The 19,708-nt window shown below is 41.7% G+C and overlaps 1 protein-coding gene across 1 annotated transcript in view; it reads left to right on the plus strand.

Moving 5' to 3' along the window:
• Positions 1-939: 939 nt before the first annotated feature.
• The window catches only part of LOC141133434 (venom factor-like), a 164,019-nt gene continuing 145,250 nt past the window's right edge, over positions 940-19,708 (plus strand). The window contains exons 1-3 of the mRNA XM_073622821.1: positions 940-1,094; positions 12,615-12,801; positions 18,532-18,694. Of these exons, the coding sequence (XP_073478922.1) occupies positions 1,030-1,094; positions 12,615-12,801; positions 18,532-18,694 (415 nt within the window). The 5' untranslated portion in view covers positions 940-1,029. The remainder of the gene's footprint in view (positions 1,095-12,614; positions 12,802-18,531; positions 18,695-19,708) is intronic.

Consider the following 19,708-nt stretch of genomic DNA (forward strand, 5'->3'; position numbering starts at 1 on the left):
GTTAATTTGAAAAGATGTGGAAACCATGGAAGGAAGTGACTAGATTGACAATGGGTCTGGAGAATATTGGTTATGGTACTTGAAAATATATTCAGATGGTGATGTCTGAGTTGGACTGTTTTTTTGTGTGTGTGTGTGTGTGTGTGTGTGTGTGTGTGGGGGGGTGGTGGTGAAGGAAGTATTGGTATAAATTATTGTATTATTGTATTCATGTAATAACTTTGTATGCATTGATAACAATGTAATTTAAAAGTGATTTAATAGAAAATAAAAAATTCATATGTATTTGATAAATGGCTGCTCAATCGCCATTTTCTTCCAGGGCTGCTGCTTTCAGTAAATATATACTGTTTGGGGGTTCTAAGTAATTTTCTAGCAAAAACACGCTACATGCTGATTTTAACATGTATGAGAGAAATGTCAAAATTGGCTTGGGCAGCAAGTGGTTAAGGGCAGGGACTGATGTATATTTAATGTATGCAAAGTGCTACATAAATTGTGGGTGCTATTTGAATACCTATAACACATTTTTTTTAAATGACTCGTAGGGGTTTATTTATAAAACAGTGAATGTGACGTTAACCAAACATTTACTGGTGGTGAACCAATCATTGTTATTAAAAATACATGCAACAGGAAGATTAGCTGCGGTGAATGTTTGGTGAATGTCAGTTTCACTGCTTTATAAATAACGTTCATAATGTGAATGAGCCCTTAATACAGAGAGGAGAATACTGTTCCTGTCTGCATACCATTACTGTGCTCCAGGCTTTTGGTCCAGGGCCCCTGTTGTTCTATTGTTGTGCAATTCTCTTTTGTGTGTATTGGCTTAGTGTAATTTCCCAACAATTTGATGGACATTCTTGTATTTGTCAAGCAGGCTTTTGTTTGCTTATTTTGTCACCTAATCTCACAATGTCTCTCCTGTTACTGATTAAAGGGAATTATTTAGACAGGGCTCCAACCCCCCTGAGTGTCCCTTTAAAAAAAACCCTCCTTACAGAGGCTTCTCATACCCGTGGTGGCATCATGGGGTTCAGAGCTTTGTGTCTCCTCTTGCTGGGTCTCCTGGCTGGGTCCACCTATGCACAATCGTGAGTATGACCTCATAAATAGTGGATGAAAGTTGGCGATAGGCTTAGCCTTAGTAATAAAGCCTGTTTATGTACTGATCCCATACCTAGAATTTTGGCAGATAATTGATTTATCTGTAGAATGGCCTTTGATGGATTGATTTGATTTTGGGAATATCTTGTAGTTATTGGGCTACTTCAGATGCTAGAGGGCAATATCCAGCTCTTCGGTGGTTGACTGGGATAGTTTTTGCATAGGGAGATATTCCAACCTGTTTCAATACCTGAATTGAAAGGCAGGGGAGCACTATCCTCCTTACCAATGTGAGGGTATTCTTTCCACTGACCACCAATGTAAGGGATATTCCTCCCACTGATCACCAATGTAAAGAACATTCTTCCCACTGACCGCCAATGAAAGGGACATTCTTCCCACTGATCACCAATGTAAGGAAATTTTTCGCACTGACCACCACTGTAAGGGACATTCTTCCCATTGGCCACCAATGTAAGGGGCATTATTCCCACTGATAACTAATGTAAGGGACATTCTTCCCACTGGCCGCCAATGTACATAGTTACATAGTAGGTAAGTTTGAATAAAGACAATAGTCCATCCAGCTCAACCTGTGTAGGTTGTAGGTGTCAGTGTCTATAATTATTTCCCGTATACCTGTATGTTGTGTTCTTTAACCACTTCAGCCCCAGAAGGATTTGCCCCCCTTAATGACCAGGCCATTTTTTGCTATACGGCACTATGTCGTTTTAACTGACAATTGCGCGGTCATGCAATGCTGTACCCAAACAAAATTGACGTCCTTTTTTTCCCACAATCAGAGCTTTCTTTTGGTGGTATTTATTCACCTCTGTGTTTTTTTTTTTTGTGCTATAAACACACATTTTGCTATAATACATATCCAAAATGAAATATAAAAAAACAAATTTATTCATCAGTTTAGGCCAATATATATTCTTCTACATATTTTTGGTAAAAAAATCCCAATAGGCGTATATTGATTGGTTTGAGCAAAAGTTATCGCGTCTACAAACTATGGGATAGAGTATATCCTTTTTTTATGCATGCTAAAATTCTGCCGGCCTTGGTAGCTGCAGCTTGGCATTGCACGCTATTGCTTAGTCTGTCATCTACCAGGACCCACAGATCTTTTTCCATCCTTGATTCCCCCAGCAGTTCTCCCCTTATTGAGTAGTTTGCATTTATGTCTTTTGCCCCAAGTGCATTACTTTACATTTCTCCACATTAAACCTCATTTGCCATGTAGTTGCCCACTCCATTATTTTGTTCAGATCTTTCTACATCCTGGTGTGAAGTTACTGCCCTGCTTATTTTTGTGTCGTCTGCAAAACTGGAGGGGCTCCCCTCCTGAATTGTACCAGGCCACATGCCCTCAACATGGAGAGGATGCTTTGGGGTAGCAAGGGGGGGGACAAGGGCCTCATCCCCACAACCCTTGCCCACTGGTTGTGGGGGTCTGCGGGAGGGGGACTTATCGGAATCTGGAAGCCCCCTTTAACAAGGGGACCCCTAGATCCTGGTCTCCCCTACTATTTCACAAAAAAAGTGGCAAAATGCTAAAAACGACAAGACACAGCTTGGGGACAAGTCCTTTATTAAAAAATAAAAAAATAAAAATGTCCCACGATGTCCATTCACTTCTTCTATCACGCCGCGACAGACTGAAAATGAAAAATAACCTGTAACCGACCCGCCTCCATGGGAGGCTCCTGCTGTGTGACGCTTCTTCGCTTGTGACAGTTCTTATACAACTGAGGGCGGGGCCACCCGGTGACGTCCCCCTCTTTTCCTGCGGCCTGCCAGGTTGCATGCTCGGATAAGGGTCTGGTATGGATTTTGGGGGGACCCCTACGCCATTTTTTTTTAATTTTGGCGCAGGGTTCCCCTTAAAATCCATACCAGACCTGGAGGGTCTGGTATGGATTTTGGGGGGGACCCCTGTGCCATGTTTTTTAAATTTGGTGCAGGGTTCCCCTTAATTTCCATATCAGACCCAAAGGGCCTGGTATGGATTTTAGTGGGACCCCCACGCAATTTTTTTTTTTAATTTTGGTTCGGGGTTCCCCTTAATATTCATATAAGACCCAAAGGGCCTGGTAATGGACTGGGGGGGGGATCCCATGCTCTTTTTTTCAATGAGTTTTATCTATATTGCCGAGACCCGACAATTCATTACAGCTGTGATCAGTTTTAAATGACAATTTTTCCTTTAGAAATGTCATTTTGCTGTGGTACTGTTCTAAACATGTGAAAAATGCGCCACTTTACAGGCATACTATAGACACCCCCCAGGCACGATATTTAAAGGAATATTTAATTTTTATTGTTTCACTTTAAGCATTAAAAAAAATCACTGCTCCCGAAAAAACGGCTGTTTTTAAAACTTTTTTTTGCATTGATACATGTCCCTGGGGCAGGACTCGGCTCCACAAACACTTTTGATGACAATAACTTGCATATGAGCCTTTAAAATTAGCATTTTGGTTTTTCATGTTAGTGTCCCATAGACTTTAACGGTGTTCCGGCGGCTTTCGAGTTTGCCCCGAACACCGCATATTGTTCGGTGTTCGCAAGAACATCCGAACAACCAAAGTTCGGCCCGAACTTATGCTCGGGCCGAACCGTTCGCCCATCCCTACTGACCACTAATGTAAGGAACATTCTTCCCACTGACCATTAATGAAAGGAGCATTATTTCCACTGCCCCCCGATGAATTGATTTTACTATGGGTTCCCTAAGAACTAGTAGATATAATAGATTTTTTTTTAAAACAGGCCACATGGTGTTGTAAAAGACTTATATAAATGTATCCTGTGTGGACAGTCTTTTTTTCACTTTGCTTTATGTGATGTACTTTGTGTGACTGTATAATGTTAATTATCCATGTTGAGTTCAAATGTTGGAAAACTGTGTGCTAGTCTTATAAACCTACCTACATCCAGCTGTTATCCTGGATGGTTCAAGTTATATAATGTGATGACCATAACATAAAACTCAGCAGTTACTTTCAACACCAGGAAATTGATTCATTGTTGTGCTGTCTCTGATTGTTTTGTATCCTTACTGTTATGGTTTCTGTATTGCTACTTTTGATCCGATAAGGTTAGGACTACACAGGCAGTTATTGATCTCAGAGACAGAAAAAAATTCTACTGTAATGGCTCTTTTAGTGTGATTTCAAAGTGCACTGCCGATTTCATTGTGGCTTGCGACTTTAAACACCATCGAAGTCTATGCAAGTCGCAATGAAATGGGCAAAAAGTAGTGCAGGAACCTTTTTCAAAGTTCCTGCGACACGAGTAGCAACTATTTGAACGGGTACATTGCTAACAATGGGGTGCGACTTTGTAAGTTCCAAACTGCATGACAAATTGCACCAGTGTGAAAGGGGGCTTACACGGGCATTGAATTTTAAAGCAGCCTTTAACGCACATTAACGCACCTATAGCATTAATGAGCATTTTGGGCGCATTGCACATTCATTTAAGTCAGTTGTTAAGCTCTTCCTGCCGGCAATAGACATACACTATATTGTCAAAGTATTGGGACTCCCATCTTTACACGCACATGAACTTTAATGGCATCCCAGTCTTAGTCCTTAGGGTTCAATATTGAGTTGGCCCACCCTTTGCAGCTATAACAGCTTCAACTCTTCTGGGAAGGCTGTCCACAAGGTTTAGGAGTGTGTCTATGGGAATGTTTGACCATTCTTCCAGAAGAGCATTTGTGAGGTCAGGCACTGATGTTGGACGAGAGGGCCTGGCTCGCAGTCTTCTCTCTAATTCATCCCAAAGGTGTTCTATCGGGTTGAGGTCAGGACTCTGTGCTGGCCAGTCAAGTTCCCCCACCCCAAACTGGCTCATCCATGTCTTTATGGACTTGCTTTGTGCACTGGTCCAAATCATTTGGTAGAGGAGGGATTATGGTGTGTGGTTGTTTTTCAGGGGTTGGACTTGTCCCCTTAGTTCCAGTGAAGGGAAATCTTAAGGCGTCAGCATACCAAGACATTTTGGACAATTTCATGCTCCCAACTTTGTGGGAACAGTTTGGGGATGGCTTCTTCCTGTTCCAACATGACTGCACACCTTTGGGATGAATTAGAGGAGAGACTGCAAGCCAGGCCTTCTCGCCCAACATTAATGTCCAACCTCACAAATGCGCTTCTGGAAGAATGGTCAGACATTCCCATAGACACACTCCTAAACCTTGTGGAAAGCCTTCCCAGAAGAGTTGAAGCTGTTATAGCTGCAAAGGGTGGACCAACTCAATATTGAACCATACAGACTAAGGGGGAGATTTATTAAAACTGGAGCTCTTGGAATCTGGTGCAGCTGTGCATGGTAGCCAATCAGCTTCTAACTTCAGTTTCTTCAATTAAGCTTTGACAAAAATACCATGGAAGCTGATTGGTTTCTAAGCAGAGCTGCACCAGAGTGTGCACTCTCCAGTTTTAGTAAATCCCCTCCTAAGACTGGGAAGCCATTAAAGTTCATGTGCGTGTAAAGGCAGGCAACCCAATACTTTTGACAATATAGTGTATGACGGACCCCAGTTTAGGAGGAGTATGTCCGCTGTATAAACTTCCCTTGTCCGGTACCAGCATGATCCAAGATCCCTTAGCCCACCCAGTCACTTGTCAAGACATCAGTGTAGGGTGCTAACAAACATAAAACTGTTTATTCAAACACAGGTACAAAGAGATATACAATCTGGGGACAATCCCCCCTTCTTTGCATACTGACACAGGACATTCAGTAATAAGAGACACACTGGCACATTCAAACTTCTCATCAGTAGAACGTCTTATTAGCAGGAAGGGCTGTTGGAGGAATCCCCCCTCCTCCACCCTGCCTCGGTCTACATGCTGGAAACACATATACATCACATAATAGGTTTCTTCCAAGGCAGACAGAAACAACAGAACAATGGGATACAGCCACCCCTCAAACGATCTAGTAAAAAGTCTACAACAGTCTATGAGACCAAGCTCATACAATATTCCAGCAGTCAGAAAGGTGGAATTATTTAGCTTCATATATTTCTTGAGGTATATTGTTCAGAAATATTACTGTCTCAAGTGAAAGAACCCCTTCATTCTTTCAATACAAACCACACATATAGAACCCTGGATAACAGGGGTAAAAGGAAATGCTGAGCCCTGTGTGGTTGTACTGAGAGTCTGGTTAGTGCAGACCCAACTGGGTTTCTCGGTCACCCTGTGCCCCTAATACACATAGGGTAACTTACACATAGGAGGGGCCGGAGGAGCTGGACAAGGAGTTTCCCGACCTCTCTAAGGTAAGCTGGGTTCAACAAGCCCTCTGCCCAAAGAGACTCCCGTCACATATTGTATATGTGGCCTCCCGACAGGTGAGCTTTAATGCTAAGCAGCGCTTATCTGTGTCTATATGTAAACAGTTTACTGTGCTGAGAGTACACTGCCAGAACAGTAAATAAACTGTCACAGAAAGCTCCCGATGCATACTTGCATTTGGGAGCTTTCCAATCATGTGACCACTGTGACAGCCAATCACAGCGGTCACATGTTCCGAATGCTTGCCTCCGCCTCCCGGCATTTCAATCTATTAAAAGGGCTGGGAGGTGGTGGCAGGAAGGGGTTGAAAGCACTACAGCCAAAGATTGGTCAGAACTTGTGTTCAGACGAACTCTGAGCTCATCTTTAATCACCGAGTAATTTAGGCATATTGAGCCTGAATAAAAAGCGCATGTGAAAAATGTAGCATTTATATGTAGATACAACAAAAGTCAACATTACTGTGTTTACTGACACCCTGAGGTCTATTTCTAAAAATAAAAAGAATTGGCTGTGCGAGTATCTCAGCATTCACACAGCTATGGCAAATAATCCCCGTACTGCGCCCAATATGTGTGAAAAGTAATTTTCCATTTATTTCCTATGCTCATCAGTTCCATCTTGTGGCCATAATGCAGTATTTTCCTGGATTGTAGAATTTCTGGAAAATACAGCATTATGGCCACTAGATGGAGCTGACGATCATAGGAAATAAATAGAAAATGCCATTTTTTCAAGTAGTATGTACATTACGAGGATTACTTTTGATGGCTATGCCAATGCTGAGATTTTCACAAAGCAAATTTTTTGTTATAAAGAATAAGATTACTTTAAGGTAAACATTGAAAAAATATCTCAAAGTATTTTTTTAACAATTTAACAACTGGCCCATGTTGCTTTACTGCTACAGGGTGGTTGCTCTGTGCTGAATCACATGTACAGTATTGGTAGGGGGCGCGTGTGCCCATCTGGCTGTGCTGTCATTCGTGACAGCACATGCCGATCACCAGGTCCCAGCCATTAATTGAATGACAGAACCCGGTGATTGGCTCTGAGTCTCACAGAACACAGCTCTGTGAGTGTAAACCGCACAGAGCCGTGTTCAGCTAACGGAGATCTAGTTGTTTTTTTATTCCCTTCTAAGGGAATGAAAACAACTAGATACCCAGTAAAAGCACTGCACACATTACACATTGTTAGGCACACTTTTAACCCTTTGATCACCCTAGATGTTAACCCCTTCCTGCCCAGTGTCATTACTACAGTGATAGTGCATAATAATCACACTGATCACTGTAATAATGGCACTGATGATGTCAGTGGCAGTTAGTCAGTTACCACAAAGTGTCAGTTAGTGTTGGATTGGCCACCGCAATCACATTCCCATTATAAGTCATTGATCGCCGTCATTACTAGTTTATAAAAAAAAAAAATTCCAGTATATATCTTTCAAGCAAACCAATCAATATACACTTATTGGGATTTTTTTTTTTTACCAAAGACATGTAGCAGAATACATTTTGTCCAAAATTTATTAAGAGATTTTTTTTATATGTTTTATAGTAGAAAGTAAAAAATATTGTTTTTTTTTCAAAATTGTTGGTCTTTTTTTCGTTTATATAATAAAAAATAAAAAAACCCATTGGCATAGGTGTGCGCTGCCTCTTGCATTAGGGTGTGCACCCCAAAGCTCAAATACATATGCATGTGTATATGTACTGATGGTGTCAGTAGGGCAGTGGACAGTGTAATTTTGTTTATTTTCTTTTCCAAAAAATTATTTTCTTTTGTAACATTTTTTTGGGGGATGAAATATCAGTGGTCTAAACAGGGGGGGAATATGCACCACATAAGGCAATTAGGGTGTGCCCAGGCACACCTGGCACACCCTGTGCGCACGCCTATGCCCAGAGGTGATCAAATGCCACCAAAAGAATGTTCTATTTGTGGGGGAAATAAAGGTATACATTCTGTTTGTTGTCAGTTAAAGTAGCGCAGCGCCGCATAGCAAAAAATGGCCTGGTCATGAAGAGGGGTAAAGTGGTTAGGAAAACACATTGGGGGTTAATTAATAAAGGCAAATCCACTTTGTACTACAAGTGCACTTGGAAGTGCAGTCGCTGTAGATCCGAGGGGGACATGCAAGGGAAATAAAAAAACAGCATTTTAGCTTGCACACGATTGGATGCTAAAATCAGCAGAGCTTCCCCTCATTTAGGATCTACCCCTCAGATTTACAGCGACTGCACTTCCAAGTGTACTTTCAGCAATATACATGGAAAGGATATGTACTATATGTGTGTTGGAAGGGAGGATGGGAGTCATTATAAACTGAATAGTATGGAATAAAGGGTTATGTAGCACCATTGTAAGAACTGTGCTGTATACATTGTATAAGTATGACACTGACATGTGTGACATTGTGCATTGGAAGATGTATTTACCAAAAATGTTCAATAAAAACCTTTCTGATTTAAAAAAAAAAAAAGTGTACTTTCAGCACACTTTCAAGTCCACTTGCAGGGCACTTGTAGTGTAAAGTGGATTTGCCTTTTGTAAATGACCCCCACTGTTCTTTCCCTTTAAAGTGCTTGTAGCACCCTCTAGTGTGTGCTTAATTTATTCCCAATTTTCACAGATCTTACTTTCTGACATATACATACACTGTCAATCTTTCTGGGTGTCTGCCAGTCATGTTGAAATATATTGCAAAGAGCTGACATTTGACCTAGCCATGGACAGTACTCCCACACATGTACAAATAAACCAGATTCTGTGGAAAGCGATCGATAGCCCCTGTGCAAGGTCACTTGGCGTAAATTTCTACATGGGAGTTATGTAACGGGAATAGGGAAATTTTGTGAAATAATAGGGAAATTTTGCCAAGATTTTGTGTTCGTGCAGGATTTTTTTCATCATCATCAACCTCAGCATTTGTAAAGACAAAGCCTGTTATTAATAAGCTCATTTATACTCACATTTGAAACTTAAAGCGAAGCTCCACCCAAAAGAGGAAGCTCCGCTTATCTGTCTCCTCCCCCTGCCTCCGGGGCCACATTTGGCCCCTTTTGGGGGGGTACCTAGTTTTGACAGGTACCTGTCCCCACTACTGGAAGACCGTGGCGAGATCTCTCAGAAGTTCGGCTACCCTCCTTCTTCCCCCGCCACTGGGCCATTCAGAAAGCGAAGTGCACTTTGCGCATGTGCAGTAGGAAACTGTCTGTAAGGGCGCAGGGCGTCACTGCCGGTTTCCCTTACAGGCAATGGCGGCAACACCCGAGAGCCGATGGAAACTTTGGCTGAATTCCAGGACAGGTAATTGTCCTAATATTAAAAGTCAATAGTATTCGTAGCTGCAGACTTTACATTTTTTCATGGGGGGGGGCTGGAGCTCCTCTTTTGATCCAAACAGCTAAATAGGAAGATGAAGAAAATATATAGGAGAGGTTTCACATGCCAAAGAATGACTATAGAAACTCCATGCAGATAACAAAGAAGCTATTTTTTTAACCCCATTCTTTGCTGCCATTGTAATTATTAAACTGCAGCTGCTGTTAGAAATCACGGGGCCCCATACAGCCTACCTGACAAGGTCCCCCACAACTGAAACTGACTGAGGACGTAGATTTATCAGTCCCTTTCTCTGCAGCTTCAGAAGCACGGTTGAATAAATAGGAAGCACTCTGAGGTTTCCTGCTCATTCACAAACTGAAGCATAGTAACACAGTTTACTACACTTCAGTAATGGATGGACACAGGGGTGATTGGTACGGATCGATCACTGTGTTTATTCAGGAAAGGAAGGGGAATTTTTACCTGCCCCTTCCCCTGCTCTTCATCCTGAAACATTCCCCTTTGTGCCCGCAGCAGCTGCCAGTGGGAGAGAGGGGAAGCTGGCAGCTCTACGGGGGGAAAGGAGTGCACAGGGGGGCCCAGACAGCAGAAGGAAGGGGCGCATGTGCTAGAACCACTCCTCTTGCAGTGCAGGTAGGGGGAGAAATAGGAGAAGCTGGCAGTGCTGTAGGGGGAGGCAGAAAAGGATTTGTGTCTGCACTAAGACAGTACAGCCAGCCCTCCTACTTAGAAGGTACCTGGGCCCCCCCTTTAAACTGATGAGGAACAGTACAGGAGGGCTGGCTGTACTGCCTTATCAGCGGGCCTGTGCAGCATCATCAACATGTAAACAAACTCACAGCTGCCATGGCAGCCGAGAGTTTGTTTGCATTTTTATACTAAGCTTCCTGCTATCTGTAATGCCACCCAATCACTCAATAAACCCAATCGCAGGGTGCAGGGGTGACATTAGGGGTCTAATAGTCTCCTTGACGGGACCTGTGATCAGCACTATGCTATCACCTAGGGGGCTTATTAGCATTGTTATATTAATAGACCCCTGATGCCTCCTTGAAGAGGACCTATTGCCTGTACTATGCTATCACATAGGGGGTTGTCAGCCTCTTTGTGGTAATAGACCCCTGATTTCTCCTTACAGAGGACCTGTCACTTGCACTATGCTATCACCTAGGGGGCTGTCAGCTCTTTGTGATAATAGACCTCTATTGTCTCCTTGAAGAGGACCTGTTGCCTGTACTATGATATCACCTAGGGGGTTTGTTAGCTTCTTTGTATTAATAGACCCCTGATGTCTCTTTGAAGAGGACCTGTTGCCTGTACTATGCTATCACCTAGGGGGCTGTCAGCTCTTTGTGATAATAGACTTCTAATGTCTCCTTGAAGAGGACCTGTTGCCTGTATTATGCTATCACCTAGGGGGCTGTCAGCCTGTTTGTAATAATAGACCCTTGATGTTTCCTTGAAGAGGACTTGTTGCCACGCTATGCTATCATCCAAGTGGCTGTCAGCCCCTTTGTGATAATACAAACGCAATATTCCCCATACACACGTTCCTGAAAATGGCTATTTGGTAATAATAGGTGCTGCAATGACCACAGGCTGGGAACCGTAGACGATCCAAGTGAAAAGATGTCACCAGCACACCAAGGATTCCTCAAGAAGGGTCCAAAGCTTTATTCTCGTGGTCACATTGTGCACATAAGGCAACGTTGCCTGACGAAGAAGCCCTGTGTGGCTCCGAAACATTGCCTTATGTGTACCACGTGACCACGAGAATAAGGCTTTGGACTTTTCTTGAGGAATTCTTTGTGATAATAGACCCCTGATGTCTCCTTGAAGAGGACCTGTCACTTGCACTATGCTATCTGTTAGGGGCTTGTCTGCCTCTTTATGTTAATAGCCCACCTCTTTGTGATAGAAGTAAAGTTAAGCTGGCCATACATTATACATTTCTCTTATTCAATTTCCTTTAGATTTACCTTCAACTATGTAGTGCAAGGGCCTGCCTGATTGCATACAAAGTGAAAGTATTTAGGTTTGACCTCATATTATATGGTTTTGGTGAATCTAAAGGAAGATTGTACAAGAAAAATTGTATAATGTATGGCCAACCTTACTTAAAAGCTTAAACGTTAAAAAGGTTCAAGAAAAAAACATTTAAAATTGTAAAAAATTCCCCTGACTTGCATATACTGTATGTACATACTAATGCAAGTGCCTGGTGCGCACACAAACGAAAATTATATTAGGCATTCCAATGCATGCTGGAGTGCAAGCAGTAATTGTAGGGCTGTCAATCACGGTTAGCCCTAAATTGATGGCCTGTAAAGGCTTTTAGAGCGTCACTAATGGACAATTTTGGGTATAGTAGTTTCCCAATTTCACTGGCGTATGCATATTTGAGACTTCAAATATATGCTATTTATTTACTTGACATTACCTCATTTTATTGTATTTTACCGAAAAATTGGAAAAGACATTGCAAATAATTTCATTTAAAATTAGTTTACATGTCTTTAAAAAAAAAATAAAATATACATTTTATAAACTGTAATGCAAATAACCTATGGCATAAAAAGTGTAATCTACCCCCATTTTATTCCACAGTGTCGCTGCATTTAGAAAACATATCATGCATCAGAGATTTAAGTGCATTTTTGTACATTCTGTTTATGCACCTGGAAGTTGAAAAAATGGTGCTAGCATAAAACACACAAAGATAAGATTATTTTCATAAGTTGTTTTGATAGGTAGTAAAAATACTTTACATGACCTTTAAGTACAGATAACATATTGCCTGATATACATCATGCATTTTTTTTTTTACTCACCCAGGTGTACCCTGATCACCTCCAATGTGCTGCGAGCGGACAGCGAGGAGACTTTCTTAGTAGACGGACACGGCACTGCATTGGATGGAGATATTCTAGTCCAGGATTTTCCCAAGAAGAAATTCATTATCGGTCAGGGCAGGATTTCTGTTAATAGTGGCAATGGCTTTCTGGGAACATCCAAATTCTTGGTGAGTGTTTTCTTAGTTATATGATATGTATAAAACTATACTAAGCGGACACCTCTCCAAATGATTGACTTCAGCTGTTTCCAGTTATGGGTACTGTTCATACTACATTTTAGACACAATTGTATACTTCCAGCCTTGTGGGAACAGTTGGGTGAAGGCCTTTGATTGTTCCAGTATTACTGTACCCATGTGTCCAAAGCCAGATCCTTAAAAACCAGATTGGTGTGGAGGAACTTGGGTGGTCCTTATCTCAACCCTACTGAACATCTGTGGGAATGAATAGAGATGCCAATTAAAAACCAAGTCTTCTTGTCCAACATCAGTACCTGACCTCACAAATTATTTTTATTTATTTTTTGGCTAAATGGACACAAATTTCCACACGGCCATTTTTAAACTCTTATTCCCAGAAGTGTGGAGGCAGTTACATCCACAAAAGGGCACCAACTCCATAATAAAGGGGTTGTAAAGGTTTGAATTTTGTAATTAAAATAATATATGTAATACTTACCTGCTCTGTGCAAGGGTTTTTCTCTTCTGGAGTGCCCTGCTGGCGCTCCTGGCTCCTGCCTTTAATCGGCAACAGACAACAGGACTCGGCCCCCTCCCCCACTCCCGTGTCACTGGATTTGATTTACAGTAGCAGGAGCCAATGGCTCCGGCTGCTATCAATCTATCCAATGAGGTCATCGCTGGAACGGATAGGCTCAGGTAAGAAAGGGGGGGTTTTGGGGGTCAGCTGCAGCAAAGAAGGTTTTTCACCTTAATGCATAGAATGCACTAAGATAAAAAACCATGAGACTTTACAATCTCTTTAATGCAAGAAAATGGAAAACTCTGCGCTTAGGATCAACCCGGGTTGCAACCCCCCCTAATAGGCTCCCCTAAGGAGCTCTAATAAAAATAATAAAGAAGAGAGAGAGAAGGGGTGAGTGGCGCTACCCTAATTTGATGAGGTGTGGTGATAGTTTATATGTTCAACAATGGTATACCACCCACAAAATATATATACTATACAAGTGATATTAATTGTGATTCATAACAGTAATTGTGATATATAATGTGTAATAGTGCACACACCAAGGAAAATCTACTTGGAACATCTCTTGAAAAATATCCCAAGTGTCAAAGGGATACTAATCCCACCTTTAAATTACAACACCATAAAAAATGAAAAAGTGAACTAAAAATGTCAGCCTGTGTTGTTACAAATCGTATATATATATATATATATATATATATATATATATATATATATATATGTGTATAAATCCATGATAAAACCAGCAGTTCATGAAAAAAAATATATTTGATATGTGTGTTAGCAAAAATAGCTATTCAATAGTCCCACACAGGTGATGTGCAAAATTTCTGTATAAATTGTCAAGGGCTCCAAAGTGACCACAGTGCTCAGCAGATCAGGTGACTCTTGTGCTCCCCTATAAGGGTCCCCACTCACCAGCTCCCACTACCCCATGCAGGGGTACATGGCATATGTAGATAACCGGGGGGGTTAGATGTCCCTTGATAGATCCTCCAGCAGATTCACCGATAGCCTAGCTGGTATCCCCTAATGGCTCATCCGGTCAGTCCTCCAGATCAGGATGTTCAAAAACCAATCTCCTATTCAGGAATTTCCAATCACCATTTCCAGCAAGTGTTCAGTGAAATCCCAGGGATAGATCCCCCATAGGAGCCGACGGTGCTGAGGGGTCCTCTGTTCTGCCACGACTTTCTTAACTGCTCGATCCCCACTGACACACTTGGTCAGAGACTAAAAGCCGGTTACACCTTTTCTCCACATGTGGAATTCAAGACAGAGAAAGAAATGGTCATTTTAATGGGATCCAAAAGAAAAGAAGGAAAGAAAGGGAAAAACAAGAGGGGAAGAAAAAGGGGGAAAGGGGGGGGGGAGAAGGGGAAGAAGGAGGGGGGAAGGAAAAAGGAGGGAGGGGGAAAGAGGAAAAAAAAAAGGAAAGAGGGAGAGGGGAAGGAAAACGCCCAAGTCCAGTGACCAACGGGGGGCAGAAAGCACAATCCTCCCATGGGGACGCAGCCAGTTATACATAGAGTAAATTATGTTTATAGGAAGAATAGGACAGTTTTGTATATCAGATCAAGTAGTATAGACATATTTCAAGTAAGTAGGTACTTACATAGTACAGAAGTTTCTTTTATATACTGTATATAGAGTAATATATCTTGTATATAGGGGGGGTCATGTATAAATGAAACAGACAGAAAGTCCCCAATGTTGAAGTTATAAAATTCTGTGAAACAAAGAAGAAGGAAACAAAATATAATACCCAGAATTGTCCATGTAAATATATACGCCAAAACATAACCAGCGAGTAATAGCCATAATTATATGAAAAAGTAAGCAAAATGTGATAGGGGGTAGACTATCACAGCAGTCTAAGCTGGCAAATGAGGCTGAGAGCTACACCAGCAAGACAGTTTCTTGCCTATATTGGAGGTATGGGCAGACAGTGTACTGAGAGTCTGCAGGATCCTAGCATTGCATCCATGATCAGTTGATCGTGAATGCAATGCTGTACAGGATGCAACGTAAAAAAATAATGAATGCTAAAAAAATTACCTGCAAATGAATAATAATAATAATTATTATTATTTATTTATTTATGTTTTTAACAAAAGTTGAACTTAGCCTTCAGGTTAAATATATTTTGCATTTTCAGCCAGCAGGTGAAGCACCAGACTTCTTTTTTCAATTTTTTCTTTGTTGAATAAAAGCCTGGCTTTTACAAAGCTCAGTAGCTCAGGCTGAAATGCACACACATTCGCAAACACATAGACACACACAGTTGAGTCAGATCAGCCCTCCCCTTCCTGTCTGTTCATAAGAGGTCATATGGAGATTCAATCAGAGAGAAATTCTGCAAGCAAACAGTTGTACTATCTTTTTAGAAAGCCCATAGTGCTCTATAACACCCATGGCATGTGAACACATATAAACCAGTTAAAAAAATGTATAAACTCAATAAACTAAAATGAACCAAAACATCAGAGCTTCTCTTCTTGCTGGCCCAGTACCATTAACTGTGTAATGTTTGTTCACACACATTATCAATTTTGTATTAAAGTGGAAAAGGCAAAACCTTTTCATTTTGAATAGATAAGGTTAGAGAGGGTTACAACGCCTGTCAGTTTTGTTTTTTTGCCATCTGGATCTGATTGGAGAGATTTCCCTTCAATTCCTGTCTCACAGTCAAAACAGAAAGTTAAAAGAAATCCCTGGTTGCCACCAGGGTCACTAAAAGTAGAGTCCCCTCTATTACTGTTCTGGGGACAACCCAAAAGGTGCGCCTTTCTTTAACATCACTCTCTGTGATAAAGAGTAGACAGGACAAAAAGAAAGGGTGAATCTAAATTGAGCGCAGACAGCAATAAAAACCTGACAGGGGTTCTAAACTGTTTATGGGGGGAGGGGGGTTGGCGAACATCCCTTCCTCTCAAGGTGCAGAAGATGCATGAGTGGCCAATCACCAGCACATGAGGGAGGGAAGGGGGAGGGTTTGGGGAGTGGCTTAGATGTAAACACTGACTGGACTGACCTTAAGCTTACACCGGGCTCTGCTCTAGAAGGGGAAAAGGTAGGCAAGGAGTAAATGAAAGGCAAGTGTAAGCAGCAGGGGCAATTAAATGAATCTGATGCTTTGCCTAACCAGATACATATACTGACCTCCCTGCCACTCCCCTGCTGTTCCATTTGGAACAAGGAGTGGCTACTTAAAACTTTCACTGACTTTCTTCCCACCTCTGTGTAACAGTTCTAAATGTCTGAATAGCCAATCACCAAGCACCAGTGATGTGGGCAGAAGTGCAGTAAGTCACATGCTCCGCCATACCTAGAAGTACTTAGAAGTGTATACTTTGCTACTGGTGACTGAATGGAGCTTCGAGGGAGTGAAGCAAAGTTGAGAATAAGCAGCTAGTGAGACCACAAATAAAAGGAACTTGTTGCTTTTTCCTGCATGTACACAACAGCACAGGTTTACTTTAGTGACGTGCAGATAAGGAATTGATTTGATGCAGTTGACCAGAGTTATACTGTTATACTGTAAGCCAAAGTATGGAGTGTATGATCTCATCATTGTCCTATTTCTGGTACCAGAGAAGCTTTATTATCACAGAAAATCATTTACATAACAAGTGCAATAAAATAGTGACAGAGTAACTGTGCAAAAAAGCAAAAGTAACAAGTCCAGGCTGGGCATTACGGCATACATCAAGGTATAGCAAAATTAATACATTATTATTATTATTATACAGGTTTTATATAACTCCAACGGTTTGCGCAGCGCTTAACAAAATAAAGGCAGACATTACAGTTACATTACAATTTGGTACAAGAGGATTCAGAGGGCCCTGCTCATTAGAGCTTACAATCTAAAAAGGAAGGGTCAATTGATACAAAAGGTAATAGCTGTGGGGGATGAGCTGATGGAGGAAGTAAAACAGTGTTAGTTAGAAGCAGGATAGGCTTCTTTAAAGAGAAGGGTTTTCAGGGATCGTCTAAAGATGGATAGATGAGGGGACAGTCGGACAGATAGAGGTAGCAAGTTCCAAAGAATGGGAGAAGCTCTGGAGAAATCCTGGAGGCGAGCATAGGAGGAGGTGACAAGGGAGCTAGAGAGCAGGAGGTCTTGGGAGGACAGAAGAGTGCGGCTTGGTTGGTATTTTGGGACTAGGTTAGTGATGTAGCTGGGGGCAGAGTTATGGTCGGCTTTGTAAATTATTGTTAGTACTTTGAATTTTATTCGTTGGGTGAGTGGAAGGCAGTGGAGGGATTGGCAGAGAGGGGTGGAGGACACTGAATGGTTGATAAGGTGGATGAGTCTTGCAGCAGCATTCATTATGGACTGAATGGGGGGGTAGTCTGTGTAAAGGTAATCCAATGAGGAGGGAGTTGCAATAGTTGAGGCGAGAGATAACCAGGGAGTGAATTAGAAGCTTTGTGTTGTCATTAATTAAAAAGGGGCGTATTCTGGAAATGTTGCGGAGGCTATGGCGGCATGATTTGGACAGGGATCGTATGTGGGCCTGAAAGGACAGTTCAGAGTCTAAAGTTACCCCTAGCACCCTGGCATTTGGGGACGGACTGATAGATACATGCACGGAATGAATACCCAAATGTCATGAAAACATCCCATTAGAGGAACATCCATGCGAAGGAACAAAATATTACAAAAAGGAGGTAATCACATGATGTCATCCTGTATGCCCTCATGTATAACATATAGGACTTCTTGTACCTAAAGTCACTGGCTTGAAGATTATTGGATAGGAGAGGTGGCAGCTAGGTGGTAACAGAAGTCAGAAGAAGGGGTAGAAAGGTGGAGGGCTCCCCTGAGTTTCAAAGTTGAACCAAGAACGAGATGTACCACAAGGGGGATAGGTATTTCAGCCAGAGATGCCATATTAAGAGAAATGTATCATGTTTGTCTTCTAGGATCGTGGGCAATTTTTCATTTATAAATGTGCCCTGAAGTATTAATTTCACTTCCACAAAGTTAAGGGACAGAGATTCTGAGATTCTATGCAAGCGTGATAGTTTGTCTTGTAGCTATAACAATATGAGTGATGAGATATCTTTTATTGATCTGTGAAGGAGAGCTTATTATGAGTCTTTGCAAAGACTTATCTGTGTTAGCATGTTTTATTGTCCTATTACTTGACCTCATGTAGCTGTGTTTAAATTCCCTCTAGGTTCCATCAACTAACCTGGATAAAGACCCAGAAAAGAAGCAGTTTGTCTATGTCATTGTGCGTTCTGGCCCCTGCAACTTGGAAAAAGTTGTTCTGGTGTCCTATCAAAGCGGGTATATCTTCATACAGACCGACAAACCTATCTACACCCCCGGATCACAAAGTAAATATGACGACAACAAGAGAAAGAAATGCTAGTGGTATTCCTAAAGGGGTTGTCCAATGGTTTTAAGGGTGACAGCAGTGTTTTAAATGTTCTTATTGATGTCTTTGTCCCTGTTGGAGATTTCACCTCCATTCCAGCAGGAAAAATCATACAGAGGTTTTAGGGTTACAGGGAAGGTTATTATTGGGGTTATTGCATCCTTTCTCAACCAGGGTTCCTCCAGAGGCTGCTAGGGGTTCCTGGAGCAATGAGCAACTTCTGCCTCTTAGATAAGTAACCACTGATAGCATTGATTTTTTTTAGCTATCTGTCGGTGGGGTTCTTCCCAATGACCAAAAATGATTGTAAGAAGCATCCTTTCCAGTGTCTTTTTACTATTGTGCCATGAGTTGTAGATAGAGTAATCATTAGCAGGGGTTCCCTAAGATCAGAAAGTTATTTCAGGGGTTCCTCCATGTTGAAAAGGTTGAAAAAGGCTGAGTTATAGAGGATTAGTGTGAGGGTTATAGAAAGGGCTAGCGTTGTGTTTACAGGGAGAGTTATTCTGAGCGTTGGGGTTACAGCGATACAGCGAGGTTTAGTGTTATGTGTGTGGGGGGGGGTTAGTGTAAGGATTGAAGATACATTTTTATTTTTGTTTTAGTTTTTTTTTACACAGAGTCAGGATGGGTAAGAACCTTTCTCAGAATCCTACTGCTGTCTGTGTTCCCAATGGTGAAATTGTTCCTGACTTGCTTTCCTGGTTGAGAGTGTTTAGGTGTCCCGGGAGCCACACATCAAGTCAAAACCTGCTCTATGATAGTGAATGGCAGTCTCAGCCTGGACTACCATTGTCTGGAGCATAGACTAGCTCCCTTCCTGGCCAGCACTCCCAGCAATGGGCAGAGGACTTCATTCACATACAGCCTGAGCAGCTCACACACATATAGTATCTCAGAAAAGTGAGTACACTCTCACATTTTTGTAAAAATTTTATTATATCTTTTCATGTGACAACACTAAAGAAATGAC

Source organism: Aquarana catesbeiana, linkage group LG03 (genome assembly GCF_042186555.1).
Source record: "Aquarana catesbeiana isolate 2022-GZ linkage group LG03, ASM4218655v1, whole genome shotgun sequence".
Lineage (NCBI taxonomy): Eukaryota > Metazoa > Chordata > Amphibia > Anura > Ranidae > Aquarana > Aquarana catesbeiana.